General features: G+C 63.1%; 1 protein-coding gene across 1 annotated transcript; it reads left to right on the forward strand.

Annotated features, from left to right (window-relative positions):
- Positions 1–402: 402 nt before the first annotated feature.
- REXO1 (RNA exonuclease 1 homolog) lies at positions 403–21,390 on the forward strand. The gene is made up of 16 exons (XM_060007368.1): positions 403–670; positions 10,381–12,107; positions 13,058–13,162; positions 14,529–14,739; positions 16,544–16,707; positions 16,857–16,988; positions 17,053–17,176; positions 17,714–17,827; positions 17,936–18,073; positions 18,190–18,303; positions 18,896–18,969; positions 19,193–19,303; positions 19,694–19,809; positions 19,976–20,114; positions 20,301–20,421; positions 20,500–21,390. Exons 1-16 carry the CDS (start codon positions 514–516, stop codon positions 20,586–20,588), a joined length of 3,636 nt encoding a protein of 1,211 aa, XP_059863351.1. The 5' UTR covers positions 403–513; the 3' UTR covers positions 20,589–21,390.
- The last annotated feature ends 2,061 nt before the right edge of the window (positions 21,391–23,451 follow it).

Genomic DNA, 23,451 nt, shown 5'->3' on the forward strand with positions numbered 1-23,451 from the left:
CGCCCGCAGGACTCGAATCGACCCGCAGAGGGCGCTTTAGGGGGACAAGCTAATAGAACGCAAATTGAATGCAAATGAGCCGCAGCCGAGCCGTGTGGGGCGTTTTTTTTTAATCAGGCGCGCCTTGGACAGCCCAGGTGCCGCAGGGGCCTGGGGCTGAAGATGGTGCTTCTGCCGCCGCAGAGGCCCGGGCGGCGGCGGCGGCAAGACACCCGGAAGCCGCAGGCAGGGCAGCCTGCGCCCCCTCATCACTCCCTCCGCAGCCGCCTGTCCCAGGCCAGGGGTCCGTGACCCACCTCGGTCCCGCGGGAGCAGGCGCTTCTGATCAGGCGCACTTCGGGCAGCCGCTCCCGGGGTCCCTTGCGGCGTCGTCCCAGGGGCCTCCGGGGACCTCGGAGCAAGATGGCGGCGGCGGCGGGGTCCGTGAGCTGCGGGCGGCGGCGACCGCGGCGCCAGTGAGGGGGCCCGGGGGCCCGGGCGGCTCCGGGCCGGGGCCCCGCCGCGGGACGGACCATGCTACGCTCCACCGGCTTCTTCCGGACCATCGACTGCCCCTATTGGGCCGGGGCGCCTGGGGGACCCTGCCGGCGGCCCTACTGCCACTTCCGGCACCGCGGGGCCCGGGGTCCGGGCGCACCTGGCGAAGGCGGAGCGGCGCCCCCCGCAGCAGGTAACGTCTACGCGCCCGCCCCGGGCTCCGTTCCCTGGCGCGGGCCTGGACCCCAGCGCCCGGGTTTCCATGGTTTCCTGTTCCCCGCTCAGCCCTCTCCCTGCATGGTCGCGGGCTTCGTCCCCCCAAGCCGGGACCACCCACCCCGGGGCCCAGTGCCAGTCGCGGGACCTCTGTAAGCCACCGTTTCCATGAGTGTAAAACGTAAACAATGGGAGGACCTGCTCTCCTAGAGGTGTCGCGAGGGTGGAGCGCGCGGGGATCGGGAAATGAGCGCGGCCGACACTGGTCTGCAGGCCCGGGACTCCTGCCCGGGGAACCGTTCCCGCCGCCTCCCCGGCCCGGGGTGTTGGTTGCAGCCGTTGTTTATTTCCGCGCTTCCTCTCGCGCCGCGCCTCTGCTCGTGGCCGCTCCTGTTTACTACAGCGGAGTCGAGAGAGTCTTGTTTAGCGGCCGCCGACTGTGTGTCGAGCCTGGTGTGTCATGCCAGGGTTAGGGAGTGAGTCAAACCCGGTTGACTGTGTGTTGTGTGTGTTTTGGGGTCGGGGACCGCCTTCCGAGAGAACGCTCAGAGACTGCGCATCCCATCAGCGTGGTGATTATCAATGTCATGGCAGAGTTCGGTGAGAGCTGTCAGGGGGCAGGCAGTGCTTCTCGTAGGAAGTGTGGGCCTTGAGCCGAGACGTGAAGAACGGGGGCAAAAAGAGGGACATCACAAGGAAAGGCCCGCCGGGAGGATCGAGTGTGGTGTCATTCTTTCCGAGGGGAATTCAGGCTCCCGCTGTGGCCCCTGTCCTCCGGGACTGGCTCCCCCTTTCCATCAGGGCCCAGATTTCCCCCATAAGGCACTGGTCCTTGTCTCAGAGTCTTCTTACTTGAAGAGAGGGGCGTCATTGCTAGGATGAAACCATAGGGCTGTTTTCCCAGTTTGCCAGAAAAAAAAAAAAGGTAGAATTTTTTTCAAATTTCCACTGTAAATTTGCTCAGACCGCTGGCCCCTGTAGCCCAGTGTTTGCTACAAGGTCGGGCTCCACACCTGCGCTGGGCTCCAGCCTGCGTCTCAGGAACCTTCCCTCGAGGAGGGAAGACAGACGTGCACGCAGGTGCCTGAGCTTCAGGTCTGGGAGAGGGGAAGGGGGTGAGTGGGAGGCCTCTCGGTGGTCACCCTGTCACAGGGCAGTTTCTCACTCCATCTGTTGAGTTATTGGCGTGGTGTGTGGCGTTCTGTAAAGAGCCCCTGGTGTCTGGGTTCCTCACTGTCAGGACAGACCGGGCGGGCCGGCTCCCTGAGACCCCGGGACTGACTCTTCTGCAGGCCCACAGGTGGCCTTCCAGCCGTCTGCGCTCTGGGGCGCTGACTTCTCTTCCCGTGCATTTCTCTCGTGCCAAGTCAGTCTCTTGATTGCTTCCTACACCACAAATGGCCATTTTCCCAAAGGATCGTTTTTGAGAATCCATTCGGTTGATGTAGCCCTGTCTGCTTCACTTTCCCGCAGGAAAAAGTGCAGCTGCCTACCCCTCACCCCAGTGTGTCTGCATTTTCCTTTTGCAGGTGAGAATAAGCAGCCCTCTTCCCATCACAGAGGGCGGGGCCTGGGGGGCGTGCTCTGGTTACCTTCTGGTCGAGGGCTACCTTGCCCTGCAGAGAGGCAGGGGCAGATCCCAGCCTGGCCTCTTTCTCGCTGCGGGGCCTCTCTGAGACTCTCTTTTCTTCTCTGTGGCGTGCTCGTGGGCCAGGGGGAGTGTGTGCCTAGACCTCCCCCACCCCTTCAGCTCCCGTTGCTCCAGATTTTGACAAACCCACTTCCCATCGGGCTTGGAGAGACTGCAAAAATCCAGGCTTTGGGGGTCCACTTTTGACCAGATAGGCACGGCCCAAGCACAGGTGCTTTGGCAAGGGTGGGCTGCGCAAGGATGCTGAGGTGCTGGGTGATGGCCACCTGCAGGCAGGATGTGGGGGTCCCTGTGTAGCCCAGCACCTCTGGCCTTGGGTTGATGGCCTCCTGAGGGCTGGGTGGGCATCCCGTTCTTCCCGGCCCTCAAATCTGCCCTCCTGTGCTCCAGGGTCCCCACCTTGGCACTCAGCTGGGGGATGCCCAGTTACCGCCACGCACCCTCAGTCGTGCTCTTTAACCAGTGGTAGGGACGATTGTCCCCATTTTAGGGACAAGGAGACAGGCCCAGAGAGGGGAAGCCACGCACCTGTGTACACATGGCTGGTAAGTGGGGGACACGGGGTTGATCTGGACTGTCAGGCCCTTGCCCCTCACCACCGACGGCCGATTCCTGCTGCCTGACACATGTGGGACCTGGGCACCTCGGTACCCGTTACATGTGGGCTCAGTGCTGTGCCCTGAGGCTGGGAGGTAACAGTGAGAGCTGGGAAAGACGGTATAGCAGGGCCTGAGCACTGAAACCTTCCAAGGATGGGCCGGAAGGAGGCTGGAAGGCGGGGGTGGCCCCAGCTGGGTGGCAGTGGCAGCTCCCTGGGCAACCCGCTCCCCGGGGTCTCAGATTTAGGCCTCGGCAGCGGCCCCTTGTGGTCTGGAATCCTGAGAGCAAGCCCTGCTTCTCCAGGGAAGGTCGCAGCCAGGAGTCAGGCAGGGAAGGGAGGGTGCAGCCAGAGAAACGAGTGCTTCCAGCACAGGGTGGGTTTTGTTTGATTTTCTCCGCGAGCTGACTTGGAACAGGAGGGGGCAGCAGCCCCTGCAGTATCACTGCCCCGGGCCGCTGGCCACGCTGCCCCTTAGCTGCCTCCCCCGTGGGCTGGGTGCCAGCAGCTTTCCCACTGCCCTGATGACAGTGCTTTCCTCGGTTTGACACTTTCTCTTCCAGAGTGAACTGCCGTGAGCACTTGCCTCCCTCCCCTTCCTGGGAGAGAACTCATACTGAGAAAACCTCAGCAGAGAGCAGAATCGCCTTTGTGTCTGGAGGCCCAGCCAGGGTACTTGAGGACCTGGGAGGGATTTTCCTAGCTGGTTGTCAGGTGTGGTCTTTGGTCAGGCCAGCCACGGCCTCTCACTTCATCGGGGGGTCGGGGGGAGCTATGAAGAATAGCAGAAACTGGGGACATGGGGGGTTATCCTCTGGGCCAGTCCTGGGCACTTTGAGGTGTGGAGCAGCCTCCCTGGTCACAGCCCCTCGATGCCAGCAGCCCCCCCAGTCACAACGTGCACAGATGTCAGATGTCCCCAGACGTGGCCCAGTGTCCCCTGGGGGGGCGGGATCACCCTGGGTGAGACCCCCTGGTCATAGGCTGCTTCTTGCTGAGGCCACTTTTTTTAATTTAAAGTCTCCTCCCTGCCTCTCCCAGGGAACTGTGTGCCCAGGTGCAGCTCCAGCCCCAGGGAGCCCGGGCCACCAGGCTCAGAGGACAGAAGCTGTGGCCTCCCAGAGGAGGGGCCTTCACTGCCATCCCGTGGGTGGTCCTCTTGTTCTATTGTTCTTGACTTTTTTGTAAAGAGAGAGTAGAGGAGAGGTACTGTTGGATTTTCAGGGCAGAGTTCGTCTCTTACACCAGGATGAGAAGAATCTAGGTTGTATTTGTGGTTCAGCCCCACCCAGATGCAGCCCTTGTCTTCGGGGGCAGTGTCCCAGCCAGCGGCAGCCTGGACACGTTGTCTCTCCATTCAGAGCGCTTTTTTTTCTGGACTTGGAGAACGTTCATTTTAAAACCACTGGAGAATGCCGCAAAGTCAAAGGAAAAATGTTTCATATGTTGTCGCAAGTCCTGCATCTGCCGGCTTGTTGTGCGTCCTCCCAGCCTCAGAAACAAAAGGCTCTGTGTCTCTTTTCTGTACTTGTGACCCTGCCTCACTGGTGAAGTTGCATTCTTTTGTGGAGGCTCCAGAGACTCCAGTGAGGTGAGAGGCCGTCCCCAGGCCTGCGGCCCCTCTTCAAGCACTTGGGGAACTTTAAAAACCTGCCTTCTTGCCCAGATCCAGGCTTGGGACACTTGAATAAGGGTACATCTGCCCTTAAAGCTGTTTTTGGTATTTTAGGAGTCTTTGCTTCGTGTCAGTAAAGCAGTGTCTCTCACCGTGGACAGTCCTGATCCCCTGGGGGACACAGGGCGATACAGGGACATCTGCGGTTGTCATGACTTGGGGGTGCTCCTGGCAACAAGGGGGCGAGGGCCAGGGATGCTGCTCAGTGCCCGCGGGTGCCCAGGATGGCCCCCTTCCCCTACACACACAGACTTTTCCAGCCCCAAACGTCAGTGGTGCCAGGTGACATGGAGCAGCCTGATCAGTGTCCCAGCACCTGGCCCCTTTCGTATTTGAGAATAGGACAGGAGGGCTGGCCACGCCTGCAGGGAGCCAAGAACCCCGAATATCGTCGCCGCCCCAGCTCCTCCGGCTCTGGAGGTGAGGCAGGGCGGCCCAGGCGCCCAGGTTGGGGTGGACAGGGACAGCACCCTGCTGGGAGAGCTCAGAGGACCACGTGGGTGCCCGAGTGTACCCCCCACCCCCAGAGCATCCTCCAGAGAAGAGGTACAGGCGCCACGGCTGGCTTTCAGCCCTGCAGGTGGAGTAGGGCCTCAGATGAAGACCTTTTGGCTCCACCTTCCGTTGTGCGAAGAGCCTGGCGTCAGTTACTTCTGCAAAACGGGGTCGCGACGCAGACCCTCTACACACAGTGCGCCTCTCTCGTCTCAGCTGTGCTTCGCAATGCTCCTGCTTTGCCGTCCTCCTCCACTCCCATTCTGCCCTCAGAATCCCCCACACAGGATCATTTCCAGTGACGAGCGAGTGCTGGGTGCATAGGAATTTGGTTTATTATTATTTAAGCTGTCCAAGTGCGGAAGGTAGACTTCTGCTGGTCTGATCTGACTCAAAGCAAAACCTGGAACGCTAAAGAGGAAAAGTGCGGAAGGAGGATCACGGGAGCTGGGAGGTGGTCAGGGCAGATCCGGCCGGAGCCCCACAGGGTTGTCTCCTGGTCCCCTGTCCTCCTTGGTGGTGGCAGGTCCTCAGGCTCCTGCGGTAGCCAGTCTGCCCTTTGAAGAAGCAGGCACATGTGCCAGCGGTTTTAGGGCGCTGGGTCCGTGGCTTCCTCTGAGCACTGAGGCTTTCTGTAAAGGGCCATGTGGAGCACCCTGCCCCCGAGGGCTGCGCGGGTGGCAGGCAGTGTCGAAAGCCCAGGAATGTTGCTGGGGGAACTGCCCTCCTGCCTGCTGCTGTAGTTGCTGGGGGGAGCAGGACGGGTGGCTGATGGACCTGGGTGCTCTGGGGGCTGGGACTTGGCCATCTCACAAGCTGTGGCCTCAGCCTGGGCATGCACGTGGGCACGGCACAGCTTCTGTGTCGTCCGTAAAATCAGGAGCTGGCTCTGGGGCCTTCCAGGGGCTCTTCTGGGTCTGTCTGAATTCAGTACTTATCTGGGGACCAGGCTGTGGGGACTCTGCAAGGGAAGGAGGGATGTCCAGCAGCACAGATAACGGCCCAGAGTCCGGGAGAGCGAGCCGTTGGCACCTGAGGTTGCAGGGAGTCGGGCGAGTATCCCCAAGCAAGCAGTTACCGAGCTGGGCTTTGAAGGATGAATAGAAGTTTGCCTAGTGGCTGGAAGTGGAATGTCCTCCATTCTTTATGCCTTTGAGGCCTCTGCCACTTGGGTAGCTTCCTGGGGCAGGGCTGGTCTAGTTGCTCTTCTTCGACTCATCCTTGTGTCCTGCTTACCTCTCGTGTGGCGGGATGGTGTCTGTCTTCTCCTGGCCCCCCTGCCCACCCCCTTGTGTTGTGACCGTCCCCTGGGTTGGAGGAGTCCCCACTGATGTCTAATCAGAGCACAAGTGGGCGGGGGGTAGGGGTGGGACCACTGTGTGCTTCTTGTCTTTGGAGGTGCAGTGGGGAGGAGGGGTGGGGTGATGGGGAGTCTTTCGGGGCCCAGAAAGGATCGCGCGGTGCTGGGTCTTCTGGTCTGGGGGCGGGGAGCCAGGGTTTGGGGTTAGGCAGATCCCTTACCCGCTGCCCTAGACCCAGCCTCCTCTCTCCTCTGTGAGGGGGGCTGACGCGAGCAGGGCGAACGTAGAGATTAAAGGGGAAGGCCTCGGAGCCGGCTGGGTGGGGGTCACGTGCCTCCCAGTGGGGTCTTCACGCTCATGTGTCTGCTCATTTTCGCTTGTTAATTTTACGTGCAGCTAGAGCTTGTGGGCCGGGCGTCTGCGCAGTTATGGAAGGGTGCGGAGTGTTTTCTGGAATGGAAGGGCGTGGTGGGAGCAGAGAGGAGCAGGGGGAAGGCTTGGAGGGGTTGGAGGTGGCCACCACCCCGTGTTGTCCTTCGACCCGCCGTGGGCTCTGCGTGATCTGTTCCCTGAGCGCTGTGGCCCCGAGTGTTTGCTTTTCCCGGCGTGGAGGTGGGGCAGCTGGCCTGGGCCCCGCTGTGCCGGATGCTGCTCAGAGCTGGTGATCAGAGCCGGTCGGGACTGGGTCACTGGGAGAGTGTCCAGCAGCACCAGAGCCGGGAGTGGGAGCTGGTGCACACAGAACTGGGCACAGGGACGGCTGAAGAAGGCTCGGCCCCATGAGCTGGCCGGGAGCCTTCCCAAGGGGCGTCCTTCAAGCGGTGGCCCACCTGGGCAGGCCCTTGGCCTTGTGGGTGTCCCTCTAGTGGCAGTAGCCAACCCCTTCCTTGCCCTGGGCCGGGGGCAGGAACTTCTGAGAGTGTAACCCCAGCAGCCAGGCCTTCAAGGTGCTTTTCCAGTCATCCCGAGGTTCGCCCCCTTTCCGAAAAACAGCCCAATTAATCTTGTTTACCAAAGGCATGCTTCCCTGGTGCAAGCCCCGAAGGAGCTCCCATTGGCTCCCAGCCAGGTTAACTCCCCAGTAATGGGGAGGTGCTTCTGAGGTGCTCCCACGGCCATTCCTGACCTCTAGAGGGTCACCTGTCGAGTCGCTTGTAAAACATTTTCTTGGGGAGCTTCTCCAGTTCCTACTGGTCCCTGAGGCGGGGTACGGCGGGGGCGCTAGGTAGCATCACAGATATCTTCTCCATTTGCCCGCCTCCCCCCACGAGCCTCCAGTAGCCTTGGCAGGGGCTTGGGGCTGCAGCTCCAGGGACCAAGCTCTGGGCCCCATGCACTAGCTTCTGAGCTACAGGGGGCTGCTGCCGAGCCCCTGGCAGCTGTGTCCTTGATGCGGCTAGACCTGTCTGGAGCTCCTCGGGTTGGTGATTTGGCCTTATGGTACCTTGGGGACACTGAGGCCCTGGAGGGGAGGGTGTTGGCCTAGACCGGCTCACGCCCACCTTGGGCTGTTTCTTTTGCTTTTTGGTGTAGCCTGATGGGGTGTGAGGAGGCAGCCTCCCCTGGGACTGAAAACACCCCCACGCTGACAGAGCTCCTGGAAGCTCAGATCTAAGGGGCTGGGGGCTGGGTCCCAGGGCACCTCCTTCCTCTCCTTGCTTCCAAAGCACAGACTTGTTTGTGGGTGGATCCCTTTCAAAATGCAAAGTGCAGGGGTTTGAACTCTGCCCTTACTTGGGAAGGGCTAGAGGCACTCCTGGGTGATTTGCATGTTGTCTGTGGCCCTTTGTGACCTGTTCCAGAGCAGGTCAGAGGTGGGGAAGGACCCCCATCCATTTGATCCTCACCCTGCCCTGCCCACCTCTCCTGGGGGAGGGCATTCCCACCAGCTGGGCCCTTGCTCCTGTCCCCCACCTAGGGGAGCCGGCTGGGGTGGGAGCCATCTTGGCCTCAGGAGGGAGGTTGGGAGTGAGGTGGGTTGGGCTGGAGGCCCCCTGAGACCGGCAAGACCCGACCCACCCCTCACTTGAGATGCCCTGTAAGTGCCCCCTGGCTTGTGTCCTGGGCCCTCCACTCCGAGGGGACGGCCTGCGGGGGCACTGGCTCTTCTGTTCCTCCGGGCGGTGGTGGGCTAGGGGTGGGTCTGCTTTAGTGCCTTCGGACCCGTTGAGGGTTAGGGTGGGCTGGGAAGAGGGCCCTGGATCTCGCTGTTGGGGTTTCTAGCCTTTCCTCTCTGTGGTGCCTTCACCTTGAACCTTGTGGGGGGGCAGAGGGCCCAGTGGCTGTGTGTCCTGACCTGTCCCCCACTCCGCCCTTCACCCTGGCATCCTCAGCTGGGAGGTGGGGGCATGAAGTGACTGCTCCCCGGCACCCCAGTCCCGCTGCCCCCTGCGGCCTCTGCAGCTTGGTTTTACCTCCCCATCTATAACCCGCATCCTGGGTGTGTCCTCGGTGTTCTGAAGCACAGATGTACGCGCGAGTGTCCTTTCTCCTTTCTAAGCATTGTTTGAAAAATAGGTTCCAAGGTACAAGCCAGACAACAGGCCTGCAGTGGGCCCCGCCCCACCTTGGGCCCCCAGGCGGCCCAGGCCCAGCCACTGGCCCCGGCAGTGCCGGGTTCTCTGGTGCTTCATCAGTGATGCGTGCGTTTCCCGGGGCTTCTGCAGCAAGACCCCACTCACCGGTGCCTTAAAACAACACAGGGTTTTTCCTCTGGTGGTTCTGGAGCTCAGAGGTCCAAAGTGGGTCTCCCTGGGCTACAGTCCAGGTGTGGGCATGGCTTATCCCATCTGGAGGTTCTGGGAGAATTGGCTGTTACTTTGCTAACCAGAAAGCACCAAATCGATCCACTTTTCTGCCAGAGGTTTTACAGATTATGTCTGGCAGACGCTCTAACAATGAACCGTCTCTACGTTCTGGAATATTTGAACACGTTATCCTTTCTCAGAACGTTGGGCTTTATTTGCTTACATCTTACTGAGAATTTCCGCACCTCTGTCCTGAGTCTCCCGTGAGCTTCGTGTCAACGTGGGTGGTATTGGGGTTGGACTGGTCTCGTGGAATACACCCTGGAGCCAGGTAGCCCGCCAGCCGCTCCGCCACCCCTGTTCAGCTTGATACAAACCTAAGTGTGTGCTGTGCCCGCCTTGCCGTCCGCCCCACTTCGTGCTTCCCCAACATTGCCCATTGCCGGAACGTCTTTCACGCCGTGGCGCTGTTCCCTGGACATCGTCGTGCCTCGCTTCCCCCGTGAGATGTGCTGTGCTGTCCTTCGTCCACCCCACCCGCTGCCCCTTCCCAGTGGACGCTTCGGGGCTTTCTGTGTCCTCACTGGTACACACGCAGCCGGTGGAGTTCTCTGTGGGCGAGAGTGCGTGTGGGGGACAGAGCCCTAAAGGCGCTGTCACCAGGCAGGGCCGTGTGCATCCGCCTGTCCACCCGCTGCTGTGGGTGGGCTGTGTCGGCCCCGCCTCCCGCTCCCTCTCGCACCCCTGTCGACCCCCAGTCAGGCGTCTGTGCGCTCTGCGCTTTCTGCCCTGGCTCGGTGTCCGGCCTCCCCGGCTGCAGGGAGCAGCGTGGTGTGTCTTCAGTGTGGGCTGGGCCCTGGGGAGAAGCCACCCTCTCGCCCAGCTCCCCAGGCCTCACCATACCCTGTCCCAGGCAGTGAAGTCCCCGGGATCTTGTGGCCTCCTCTAGGGCCTGGGCTCTGTGCCCTCACCCTACCTGGCAGCCTCTTCGGGGCAGGACCTGCAGGGAGGGGCCCTCTGGAAACCCTGACTTGCTGCTGGAGCCTTGGTGGGGGTCGGCCGGAGGTCTGGCCCCCGGTAGGTTCTGGAGGCTGGTACTCTGCTCTTCCTTGCTGGCACCTGGGGTCGAGGCCCGGGACGAGGCAGTGACCGGTCACTGGCTCGTCTGGCCTGCTGCTATAGCCACCTGCTCATTGCTGTTTTCTCCCTCTCCGTTTCAGGGCTCGGTTATGACCCGTACAACCCCGAGCTGCCCAAGCCCCCTGCCCAGAGGGAGAATGGCGCCCTGGGCAGAGGTGCCGAGCCCCGCTCAGACATCCTGGAGCTGGAGCTGGTCAACCAGGCCATCGAGGCCGTGCGCTCTGAGGTGGAGCTGGAGCAGAGGCGCTACCGGGAGCTCCTGGAGACGGCCCGGGAGCATGGCTCGGCCGAGGCCCCCGCCCTGGCGCCCCACGGCCCCACTGCCGGCCTGGATGGGGACACCTTCTCTCTATCCTTCGAATACAACCCCGGCGGCCGTGGCCTGTTAAGCCCCGATGCCAGCTACCAGCCCACGCCTCTGGCCAGCCCCACCGAGCCTGGCACCAAGTACTCGCTGGCCTCTCTGGACCGGGGTCAGGGCCATGGTGGAGGGGCTGGTGGCACCCTGGAGTACGTCCCCAAGGCCGTGGGCCAGCCCCGGCGGTATGGCCGCCCCATCTCCAGCGGCAAGTACGTGGTGGACAACTCCAAGCCATCTACAGACCTGGAATACGACCCCCTGTCCAACTTCTCCGCCCGCCTGCTCAGCAGGGCCAGCACCAAGGACGACAGGGCCCCCAAGCGGCCCCGGGGCTCCCGCGGCAGTGAGCCCTACACACCTGCACCCAAGAAGCCCTGTGACCCCTTCGGCGGCTGCGACGCCAGGTTCTCAGACTCTGACGATGATACCGCTGCTGCTCCGGGTGACAGGCTCGCCACCGCCAGCCCCCCGAGAGCCCGAGTGGGCCCTGAGAGCAAGGCCCTGGGGAAGCCGGGCTCTAGGGAGGGCCCAGAGCCTGAGGAGGGCAGCCTTCGGGAGACCAAGGAGATGGCCGTGCAGTACGACGTGGGGGACCTCGGTCAGCCTGCCAAGGGCCCAGGCGGGCTGCCTCCTGCCAAGCCCAGTTCCCCGGGCAGGGCCTCGCAGGAGCGCAGCAGCCCCAAGGAGGGGAGACCCAAGAAGAAGAAAAGCGGGGGGCCGCCGGCCGCCGGCCGCAAGGATGGTGTCGGGAAGACAGGCAGGGGTCAGGATGGAGAGCATGGGAGGCCAGCCGAGAAGCCCTGTGTGGACAGGAGGGGCCCGCGGGCCGGCAGCCCCCGGCACAGGGCGGAGCGGCCCCAAGGGACCAAGAAGAAGCCATCTTCAGCCACTCCGGTGGCCAGCTCAGGGAAAGGCCGGCCCGAGGGGCCGGGACCGCGGCCCAGCCCCGCACAAGGGGCTGCCCACCAGCTGCCAGACAGGATGGGCAGGAAGACCCCGTCAGGGAAGCTGGCACAGCGGAAGGCCCGCTCGCTGGATGAGGGTGCCCCCCGGGGTGCCCCCAAGCTGCCGAGGCGGGCCCTGAGCCACGCCGAGCTCTTCGGGGATGAGAGCGAGGACGAGGACCCGGGGCCCGAGGCGCCCACCCCGCGGCCGCCCACCCTCCCCAGCCTCAGCTCCAGCTCCGATTCCGACTCGGACTCCAGCCTGGGCCCCTGTGGCGCGCAGGGGCCGCCCAAACGCCTCAAGGCCTCCCCACCCCCGTCGGCCAGGCGGTCCTCCCCTCCCCGCCCCTCCTCCTCCTCCTCAGGGGCGGGCTCCGACGTGGACTACTCGGCCCTGGAGAAGGAGGTCGACTTTGACTCCGACCCCATGGAGGAGTGCCTGCGCATTTTCAACGAGTCCACCGCTGTCAAGACGGAGGACAAGGGCCGCCTGGCCCGGCAGGTGAGGGCGGGCTGGGCTCGGGCAGCCGGGCTCCTTCCTGGCTTCCCCCGTGACTGGAGTCCCAGCGCCTGGTGGAGACGGCTCGCTCAGCGTCGGCCTCTCAACTCGTTCAGAATTCAGGACCCCTCGCTGGCTGCCTGCTGCCCCCCTGCACCCCGTCCAGAAAGAGGACGCTGGCTTATGGCCCACCCAGCGGGGTTCCCACGGCAGCCTTCTGAGAGCATCCCGGCCAAGGGGTATCAGGCACCACCATCCCGCCTTCCCCAGCCCTCTCTCCCCACTGAAGCGTTGCTTCTCCCCTGCCTCTCTTGCCTCTCCCCTCCTCCCTCCTTCCCCGGCTTCCCCCCCCCCCCCGCAACCCGTCCCTGACCCCCCCAAACTCAGCCAGCCTCCACCTTTCTGGTCTCCTGCTGCAGTGTCCCCACCTCGCCACCAGAGGGAGCTTGCTCTAAACAAAGCAGGCTGAGCCAGTCAGTCCCTGCAGAGAACCTGCGGCTTCTGAGGGATCCCAGGGTGGGACCCTGGCCCCGCCCCTTACTGCCTCCACCCTGTTCTTGGCCCTTTGCTTTTCTGATTTCTTCCCCTTCATTCCCACGATTCTGAGCTTGTCCCTGTGCTGGCTGGGTGGGAGGGGAGCAAGAGGCAGGCGTGAGCGTGGGCTGGGCCAAGTCTGCAGAACTCACCATCCGCAGGGCCTGGGAGGGGGGCCCGGGGTTCAGGCAGCAACTGGGGGCCTTGGCTCCGGGGCGCCAAGTCTGTTTGCTCACCTGGGAGGTGGGGCAGATGCCCCAAATCGCATCTCTAGACGCGGCAGCCCTCCCTCAGCACGGTACTGTCTTCCACCCACTACTCGGGCCTGGGAGTCAGGCGTGCTGCGGGCCAGGGTGAGAAGAGCCGCAGCATCGGTGTGTGTGGGGGGGGCCTCGCTGAGGGCCGGATGTGTGTCTCAGCCCCCCAAGGAGGAGAAGACCGAGGAACAGGGGCACTCGGGGCTGACCACTCTGTTTCCTGGGCAGAAGAGGAGGATCTCTCACCTCTCCAAGCAAGGCAAGGAGGTAAGGGAGGGCCCGCTTCTGGGTCCTGGGTAGAGGCTGGCAGGGGGGAGATGGGCCTCGCTCTCCCTTGCCCATGGGTGCCTCTGGCAGCCGTGGATCCAGCACTGCCTGTGTCCTGCAGAAAAATGCCAGGGACCCACGTCCAGTCATCAAGTTGCGCTTAGTGCGCAGAGTGGGGCACAGAACAGGGACAGCGAGATGAGGGGCAGCCCTCCAGCAGGGTCGCACTGCCCCATCCCAGTCCCAGTTCAGAGGTACGCTGTGTGATCTTGGGCAAGTGGCGTGACCTCTCTGAGCCTAGGTTTCCTCCCTTGTGGTCCAGAGACAGGATCAATTGTCAGTCACTATGGGGCTGCTCAGTTAGTTAGCACAGGGAAGGCTGGAGCAGAAGACAGGGCTCCTGGCTGAAGAACTGCAGGTGATCCAATCACCAGACCCCTGCCCCACCCGGATGGGGATTTTGGAAGTACAGTTCAGAGAAGATTGGATCAAGCAGGATCTAATCTAGGTGCTGGGGGTTCCCACCCACTCTGTGTCTATATAAGGGCTGAGAGCACAGTCTGGGCACTTAGAAGCCAGGACAGCAGGGCTGGGAAGGGACCTGGGAGAGTGAAGCATCATGGTGAATTTGAGAGCCGAAGCACCAAGCTGGTTCCCTCCCAGGTATCTGCAGACTTGGGGGGAAGCTAGTTGGTGCCTTCCAGGGTATCAGCAAACTCAGAAGACCAGCTGGTTCCCTCCGGGACCCCTGCACACTCAGGAGGAGGAGAGCTGGTTCCCTCCGGGGCCCCTGCACACTCAGGAGGAGGAGAGCTGGTTCCCTCCGGGGCCCCTGCACACTCAGGAGGAGGAGAGCTGGTTCCCTCCGGGGCCCCTGCACACTCAGGAGGAGGAGAGCTGGTTCCCTCCGGGGCCCCTGCACACTCAGGAGGAGGAGAGCTGGTTCCCTCCGGGACCCCTGCACACTCAGGAGGAGGAGAGCTGGTTCCCTCCGGGGCCCCTGCACACTCAGGAGGAGGAGAGCTGGTTCCCTCCGGGACCCCTGCACACTCAGGAGGAGGAGAGCTGGTTCCCTCCGGGGCCCCTGCACACTCAGCAGGAGGAGAGCTGGTTCCCTCCGGGACCCCTGCACACTCAGGAGGAGGAGAGCTGGTTCCCTCCGGGGCCCCTGCACACTCAGCAGGAGGAGAGCTGGTTCCCTCCGGGACCCCTGCACATTCAGGAGGAGGCTTCTGAGGTGGCCTGCTCCATCCCAGCCCTGGAGCACCTGCCGCCCGCCCCACAGTACTACCTCTCTCCTGACACCCCTCGAGGCCTGCTCTGGGTACCTCTGATGTGCAGTCTGGACTTGAAATTTGTCACCCAGGCGGAACCCACAAGCAGAGGCCCAGCGCCTCCTACCCGTCCCCCGACTGCCCAGGAGGTGTGCTACCGCCGGGCCCAGCAGGCACAGAGGGAGTCAGCCAGCCGGCTCCAGGCTGCCCAGCCGCTGGCCGAGAAGCAGTCCTCCATGCACATCTCAGCCCCCGGAGAGAAGAGGAGGATTGCCCACGTCCCCAACCCCCTCCTGGCTGCAGGTGGGTCCCAGGGTTGTGGTCTCGGGAGTGCTTCTTGTCCAGCAGGAGGACCCCAAGGCCGGGCTCCTTTTATGCCAGTAGTGGTGGCCTTGAGCAGGGTCTGGCTGCATCTCGGTGATTATATGTCAAACGGGGATAAAAGTCTCCCAGCTGTGTGGGAGGCTGAGGCAGGCCTGTTGTGGCGCCCGGCGGCTCTGGGCCTCTGTGGGCTTTGGTGTTAGCAGTGGGGCGGGCCGTAGGGAGTCTGAGGGGTGTCTTCCTCTCTTCCCTGTCTGTCCACCAGCCCCAGAGGTCTGCCTGTGACTCCGCTCTGCCCCTGCTGCCTGCTCTGTTGGGGGCTCCCACCCAGGTGTGGCTTGCACCTGGTAAGGTGTTAATGGGGGGGGTGGTCCTGGAGGCCTTCACCCTTGAGTCAAGCCAGCTGATCTGGGGTGGGAGTTAGGGGCTGGTTTTCCTCCCCCTCCCACCCTGAGGGCCACTTTCCCCCCACTTGGGCTTGTCTGAAAGCTGGGTTGCCCTTCAGCAGTCCGATGCGTGAGGTGCTCAGTGGTGTGTCTGGGGCTGAGGACGTGGGACAGGAGCCGGGGCTCTGCAGCCACCTGGAGGCTCGTTCAGATGCAGTCGTTTGCCCCCTTGGACCAGGGGGACCCTTACTGTCTGAACAGCTGCCTGGGATGTCCTTCCTGCTAGTTCCAAGACCCCTTTGAGGAGTCAGCCCCGAGGAGACGGCTCCACACGCTGGTCCTGCGGATACAGGCTTCCGCAGGCCTCCTTGGTTTCCCTGGGTGCTAGAGCCTCCTTCAGGAGAAGCTGGCCAGATCCCCATCCTTCCCCCGCCCCAGGATGCTGGAGGGAGCGCTTACAGCCAGGCGGCTTGTCAGCCAGGGGCTCTATCTCCGGCATGGGTTTTAGCAGTTGTTTGGCCCTGGGGATGTGAACAGAGATCGACCTGAATTGTGGACCTGAGACGCACACTCTCAAAAGCCTGCACCTGCTCTCAGGTTGTCTGGTCATCACCGATGGCTTGGGACAGTCCTGCCACCGTTGTCACTGCACGCGCTGTGGTGGGGTGGCGGCTCTCCTGAGCCCCAGGGGGACTCACCTGTCATCCGATGCCTCATGCTCCAGATGACCGTAAAAGCGTTCCTTTCTCCATCACTGAAAAGTGTGCATTCTTAGAGCCGAGGCCGGTCGGCAGCTGGCCGCCTTTGTGGCCCGAGAGGCTGGGCCTGGTGTGGGCCCCGCCGCTCTGTATCTGTGCCTCGGTCTCCTTGCTGCTCCTGTCCTTCCTCGGGGCTGAGCCCTCCCGCCACCCCACCCACCCTCCGAGCCCTTGGAAACAGCCCTGCTGGTGGTCACAGGAGACTGTCTGGTTTGTGACCTCATCAAAGAGAGAGACAGAACAGAGGTCGCTGGGGGCAGGCTGGCCGGTCACAGTGAGCAGGCCCTCTGCCCAGGAGCCAGGGCCTTTCGTCCCTCACACTTGAGTGCCTCGGGGTCGGGGCCGCAGCATGTGGCAGAGGCTCCCCTCACCCCCCCGCCACTTGCAGGGCCACCCCAGTGGCGACCTTGCCTGAGCTGGCCTCCGAAGCCCCGTTTTCGTCGCGTCCCCTCTCGATGGACTTGCCCGAAAGCTGATAGAGCCTAATGGCGTTCCACAGCCCACAGGCCAGACCCCGGCCCTTCTGCCTGTGCCCCAAGACGCACGTCCTGCTGGCACTGAACGGCCGCAGCTGCCTGGTGCTCTGCAGCTCAGTGATGGGCGTGCTCTCCTCCCGTACTCACGTCCCCCGTCCCCCTCCAGCCCCTACAGGTGCCAAGAGGACCCTCTCGGCCGGCAGCAGCCAGCCCCCCAATGGCCCTGAGCCGGGCAGCCAGCCCCTGAAGACGCGTACGTTGTCGGGCATGGCGTCCAAGACTACCGCCACCGTGGCCCCCAAGCGTGTGGCGCACAGTCCATCCTTACAGGTGAGCCCTCTGCTTAGCTTACCTCTCCCTGCTCCCCTGTTGTTTCCATTTAACCCGTAGCCTTACTCCTTCGAGCAGTTTCAGTTTGCAGACCCTGAGTGGGGTGCAGACGGGAGCGTGCCACGCTCTGCTGGTCTCTGTTCCCCTAGAGTTTAAAGAAGCCCGTTATCCCAAAAGAGTTCGGGGGCAAAGTTCCCACTGTCATCCGCCAGCGCTATCTCAACCTGTTCATTGAAGAGTGCCTCAAGTTTTGCTCTTCTAACCAGGAAGCCATAGAGAAGGTGTGTGGGGCGGGGCTGGTGGGAGGCGGGGCTGGGCTGGGCTGAGCCGAGTGTCCTCCTGCAGGCGCTCAACGAGGAGAAGGTGGCCTACGACCGGAGCCCCAGCAAGAACATCTACCTGAACGTGGCCGTGAACACCCTCAAGAAGCTGCGCGGCCTGGGCCCTGGCACCGGGCCTGGTCTCAACAGTAAGTCGCCTCCGGAGGACCGGGGCCCAGCCCTCCCCGGGCCACCGGCAGGTTGTCAGACAAAGGCTCTGCGCGCCAGCCACCCGGTTGCCAGGCTCCTGTCAGGATGGCGCTGGGCCCATGCCCTCAGAACAGCCTCCTCTCGCTGTTAACCGCCCTCCTCAGCGAGCCGAGGGCCGCCACTAATGGGGGCCTCTTCAAAGCGCAAAGCAGGGGGGCATTTCCTGAGCCCTCTCGAAGGATGCATTAGCGCCTGTCTGCTCCGCCTGCTCTCCGGTTCGGCCCGCTTCCCTGGCAGGCAGCTGCGCACAGCGCCCGAGGTGGCCATCAGAGCCTGTGTAGAGTCCTTTCCCTTCCTTCTCCAAGGGGTGAAGACCCCCGGGGGGTCCAGGGGCGGTGGAGGGGCTGCCGGGCAGCCTGCTGCTCCCCAAAGAGTGCACATCACAGGAGGTCAGGCCGTCCCCTTCTGGAGGAGGGTGGAGGAGCACTTGTGAGGGCTGAGGTCTGAACCTCGTTTACCCTCCCCTCCCCTTCCAGAACCCAGCGGCCGGAGGGTGGTGTCCCATGAAGTGGTGCTGGGGGGCAAGTTGGCTGCCAAGACCAGCTTTTCGCTCAGCCGTCCCAGCAGCCCCCGCGTGGAGGATCTGAAAGGTGAGCTTGGCTCTCCAGGTGCGGCCCCTGGAGGCTCTCCCACCCTCCCCGGCCACTGGGTCCAGCCTCAGCCCGGCTGGGGGCTGACCCCCTCTCCCCTGTCCCCAGGGGCCGCCCTGTACAGCCGCCTCAAGGAGTACCTGCTCACCGAGGCCCAGCTCAAGGAGAACGGCTACCCCTTCCCGCACCCCGAGAAGCCAGGGGGCGCCGTCATCTTCACGGCCGAGGAGAAGAAGCCCAAGGACTGTGAGTACCTCCTGCGCCACCGCCCTTGGGGCGGAGGGGCCATCTGGGGACAGGGAACGCCAGGCCCAGGCTGGCCTGACGCATCGCCCTTCCTCCTGCCCCGTCCCCACTCGCAGCCGCCTGCAGGGTCTGCTGCCGCTGCGGCGCCGAGTACCTCGTGTCCTCCTCCGGCCGCTGCGTGCGCGACGAGGAGTGTTACTACCACTGGGGGCGGCTCCGCCGGAACCGAGGTGAGACCCCCGCTGGGCCGGGCTGGCGCCAGCTCTGACCATTTGTAACTTTTTTCTGTTGGTTGTTCTTCATGGGAAAAGTAACACAAAGGTCTTCCTGTGACAGTGTTCCCGGGTAGATAAAAGGAAGGCCTCCCACCCCATGAGGCCCCCACGCATCCTTTCCACGACTGTCCCCATGGAACGACGTGGGCGGTTCTGCCCCAGTGGGAACAAAGCGTTCGTCCTGTCCTGCGGCTGCTTGTTTCATTTTGTCGCCGGTGTGGCCAAATTCCCTCTCCTGGGAACACACGGGGTGGAGCTGCCGGCTGGCCGCCCGCAGACACGTCTCTGGGTGGGCAGGCCTCCCTGGGGGCCGCGCCAGGCGTGTCCTCACTACCAAATGCGAAGGGCTTGCGCTAAGCCTGGGCAGGGCGGTGGGTCTGCGAGCTGTCCTGGCCCCTCACTGCCTGGTCGGGCCTGGCGCCCTTCCAGGGAGGGGCACTGGGAAGCCCCTGCCCCGCGCAGGCAAACCAGCTGGCATTTGTAGTTCCCTGCGGGAGGCTTGGGCCCAGGGCATCAAGGAGGTCTGCTGACCGCGTCTCCCTTGCAGTGGCAGGGGGCTGGGAGACTCAGTACACATGCTGCTCGGCCGCCATCGGCTCCGCCGGCTGTCAGGTCGCCAAGGTAGGTGTCCTGGGCCCTTCCTCGTCCTGGGAAGCCCCTCCCCGATTCTGGCCAGAGCCCTGACCTCTGAGCTGCCCTTTTCCCATCCTTGATCTACCTGCCTGGTCTGGGGGCTTTGGGAAGAGGTGGACAGTCTGAAAGCCACCAGCACAGCACAGGCCCCTGAGCCCGGCCTTGCCCTTCCGAGCCTGCCGCCCTGACCTTCCTTCCCTCCCACCCTCAGCAACACGTGCAGGACGGCCGGAAGGAAAACCTCGAAGGGTTTGTGAAGACCTTTGAGAAAGAACTTTCAGGAGATGCACACCCAGGAGTCTACGCCCTCGACTGTGAAATGGTGAGGCGGCCTGGCTGCCCAGCGGGGCTGACCCAGTCTCTCTACCCAGAGCCTCGGGCCAGCGCAGGTGCCGGGATAAGTGCATGAACGGCAGCCGGGCCCACCTGCCCGCTGAGCACCCGTCACAGCCTTGCCTCTCGGCAAGGCTCTCGGAGGCTGTGTGGGCCTCATGAGCACAGCTCTGGCTTTGGGAGGGTGCCTGGGCTCACGCCCCCTCCGACCCGCAGAGAAGCCCCGGAAGGCCTCTGGCCTGGTTTCCGTATCTGAGAGTGGGAGCTGAGCCTCCGCCCGCAGGGTTCAGGGACAGGGTGGCCTAGGCGGGAGTGCTGGTGTGCAGGGCGGGGAGGGCCACCGGGTGCTCCATCTGAGGCCTGTCCTCTGGCCCCGCAGTCTTACACCACGTATGGCCTGGAGCTGACGCGCGTCACGGTGGTGGACACAGAGCTCCAGGTTGTGTATGACACCTTCGTCAGGCCGGACAATGAGATCGTCGACTATAACACTAGGTGTGCCCCTCCCACCCTGACCCCCGACCCCTTGACCAAGGAGCTGGGAGCCCTGGCAGGACCCCCATTCCCCACCACGGCCCAGCCTTCCTGCCCGCAGCCCAGCCCCGGGTTGGGGTCCCCGTGCCCTCCCCAGCTCCCTAAGGCCTCCATCCTCCCACCCCAGGTTTTCAGGGGTGACTGAGGCCGACCTCACGGACACGAGCATCTCGCTGCGGGACGTCCAGGCCGTCTTGCTGAGCATGTTCAGTTCAGACACCATCCTCATCGGCCACAGCCTGGAGAGCGACCTGCTGGCCTTGAAGGTACCCGCCTGCCTCGTCTTCGGCTCTCTGAGGGTCCTCAGAGGGTGGGTGGGGCCGTCTGGGGCCCGCTGCCCTCAGCCCAGGGCGGAAGCTGTAGGGTCGGGGAACAGGCATTCGGCGTCCCCCTCCCCCCTTTGCCACCCCAGCCCTCCTGTGGTCTGTGACCGCCCACCCGCCCGCCCGCAGGTCATCCATAGCACCGTGGTGGACACGTCCGTGTTATTCCCGCATCGCCTGGGCCTCCCCTACAAGCGCTCCCTGCGGAATCTCATGGCCGACTACCTCAGACAGATCATCCAGGACAATGGTGAGTGCCGGGCCATGGGGCCGCGGGGGCCACGGGAGCCGTGGGCTCCCTGCCCTGACGCATTTGTCTGCCCTGCAGTGGACGGGCACAGCTCCAGTGAGGACGCCAGCGCCTGCATGCACCTGGTGATCTGGAAGATCCGCGAAGACGCCAAGACCAAGCGGTGACCGCCGCCTGCCCGCCCGCCCACCCGCCCGCCTCTCCTGCCGCCCCGGCCCGTTCTCTACCCCAGGCCTCTTCCAAAACAGTGCAATAAATCTTGAGATCTAACCCTGTCCACGTCGCCAAGACACAGAAAACCGAGAGAACGGGACAAGGCGGAGGCCACGAGAGCCCAACGCCGAGACTGACCCCGGAGCCCCGAGCCCCCGCCGCACCCCGTCGCCCATCCCTGCCTCTCTGCCCCAGACCTCTGTCCTCTGGAGACTGCTGCTGACTCGACGGGCGAGGCCAGGGCCCTCCCGCCCGGCACCTCCAGCGGGCCCTGCTCGTGCCCCAGGCAGCAAGACCACCTGCCCCTGCTCCTTCTCGTGGGTGGGGGGGCGGCTGGGCAGGCTTGTCGAGGGTTTGTTTGTGACAGGAGTTGTCTTTTTATTTTGTATTGTTATTTTTATTATTTGTAATTTAAACCTGATAACTTGCACAGTTGTCTTCCCCCACCTGGAGGAGCAAGGCCCTGGTGCTGCCTTCCCTCCCGGGGGACGGGGGTAGGGCTGGGAGTGGAGCACCGGCACCCCGGCAGCTGCCAGGACCTGGGAGTTCTGGGAACCAAGCCAGCCCCTCCATCAGCCCCCAGGGCCTTGCCTTCTGGACACCCCAGGGCCCATCAGCCTCTGGACACTTGTCTTCCCGCCAGAGCCCCGCCCTCCTCGGGGGGCTGTCTGTAAAGGCCCGCAGTGCCCCAGTTCCTGCATCCCCTCTCCCCCACCCCCAGGCAGGGGCAGAATAAACGTTTGTATGGATTTTAGAGCTCATGGCGTCTGGAGGTGTTCTTGGTGCCAGGTGTGGCTCTACACACACAGTGGAGGTCACCATCACCCGTAACAGGGGGAATCAGGAATGGGACCTTGCTGTCCCTCACAAAAAACAGCCCAGTGCTCGGGTTGCCCCCAGGACCAGTGTCCAGAGCAGACCAGGGCCCCATGCTTCCAGCCCCTCGGCGTTCCATGACAGTGGGGCCAGCGGCCAGGCCCTGGGACTGGAGTTGCCTTGCCCACTCATGAGGTGGGGCCTGCGTACGGGGCTGGGAGTGGGGAGACCCCGGCCACCGCTGCATGTTCCCTGTCTGAGCAGCTAACTTGGGAAGGGAAGGGCAGCCACTGGGTAAAGCAAAAAGTGAAGCCCAAAGAGCCTCATGGGTCGGGGAGATGCTGGGGGGCCCCCGGTCCCTGTGCAGGAGCACAAAGGTGCTGGAAGGAGGGCTGCCTGGAGGAGGCCCCCTTGCCACTCCACTTCCGCAGAAGTTCCTCTGGCTTTTGCTAAAGGCCAAGAGGGCAGGCTCCCATCTGAGGACACAGCAGCCGGGGCTGCAGAGTTCCCAGGGGGCGTCCACTGAAAAATACAAGACCTGAAAGCTGTGAGTTATGTTTTATTCCAGGAACTTACTGAGGACTGTAGCCCAAGACATTGCCTCTCATATAGCTCTGAGGAACTGTTCCTCGGAGTTTTTGCTGAAAAAAACCCCATAGAGTCAAACATCAAAAGGTTCCTGCTACTCACAAAAAGCTGACATCTCTAGTTAATGATTGCAGTGCTTTTCTGTGTATGGGAAGATGCTAGATGCTGTCTGGGCTCACTGAAATCATTCCTTGGATATGCACTTCAGCTATCCAGGGCCAGTATCTGGTTCTTCTCCATCCTGAATCCCCTCACGGCGCACCACTGTGGGGAAGGGGGGTGGCGCTGCAGTGGCAGAAGGCTTGATGGTGAGCAACATTCTCTGTCCACAGGGGCCCTGAGGGGAGGGTTCTTGGTGAAGTCAGGCCTCTGCCAGCATCGTGTCCCTCCGGGGCTGTGACCAGTTGACTTTCCCCCACCCTCTGTGAACAAGGAGTGTTCTTCTAAAGAAAGGATGCAGGCAGCATCCCAGGACCCCCGTTTCTGTGTGGTCTGTCCCCCTCCCCAGAGCATGAGTGCCCCAGGGAGGCCTTGGGCAGTTGGCGGAGGAGCTCCCGGGTGTGGGGGGGGGGGTTGGGGGGGGTGCAAGCTTTCAGCTTGCCAAAACTGCTGCCTCTTGGAGGCCAAAGAGCCTTTGCAAACTCGCTGCTTGGGAAACTCCTCTCCCTCTGTCACCGTCCCAGGGGGGAGAACCGATCCCGACCCCCTCCTCACAGGCGCCCACCGGGTGAGGTGTCTCCTAAAGGCTGTTAGAGCAGTTTGTCCAAGACACTCCCCGCAGTGTCTTTCTCTGTAACTGCTGGGTAGGGCTGGATGAACGTTTCTCCAGTGAATGAAGGAAAGGAGAGGTTTACCTGGCATCCCCCAGAGGCCGCCGGGTGTGCAGGTCTTCCCAAGAAATGGGAGTGGGAGGCTGCTGCTCTGATGGGGACGGTCAGCTCCTGGGTGCTGTCACCATCCCCATCATTCATTCCTTCACCCAACATCAGCTCAGAGGGGATGCCCGTGCCCCAGGCAGGGCACAGTCAGACAGGCACCCTCGGTCTGTTGGGTGGCGGCTGGGCCAGAGGGAGAGAGCAACCCCGAGGCTGGGGAGAAAGGGTGGTGGAGGTGTCCAGTACCTTCCTACTTTCTGCGCTTCAGAGGGTTCCTAAAAGAATATGAAAAACAGAGCTTAATCACCTCCCCTGAACCCCCAAGTTTGACCCTCCTAGGAGGACCCTACCTTCAGTAGCGTCTCCCACACACCCTCCCCGCCCTGGCTCAAGTCCCCCGTCTCCGGCCTGGACGCTGCCCCAGCCTCATCGCTGTCTCCCACCCCTGTTACCACCTCCAGGAAGGCCCCCGGAGTCCCGGCCGCGTGCTGGGTAGACACACACCGGGCTAGAACCCTGTGGGCTTCCTCCTGGCGGG

This window comes from Delphinus delphis, chromosome 3 (genome assembly GCF_949987515.2).
Source record: "Delphinus delphis chromosome 3, mDelDel1.2, whole genome shotgun sequence".
Taxonomy (NCBI): domain Eukaryota; kingdom Metazoa; phylum Chordata; class Mammalia; order Artiodactyla; family Delphinidae; genus Delphinus; species Delphinus delphis.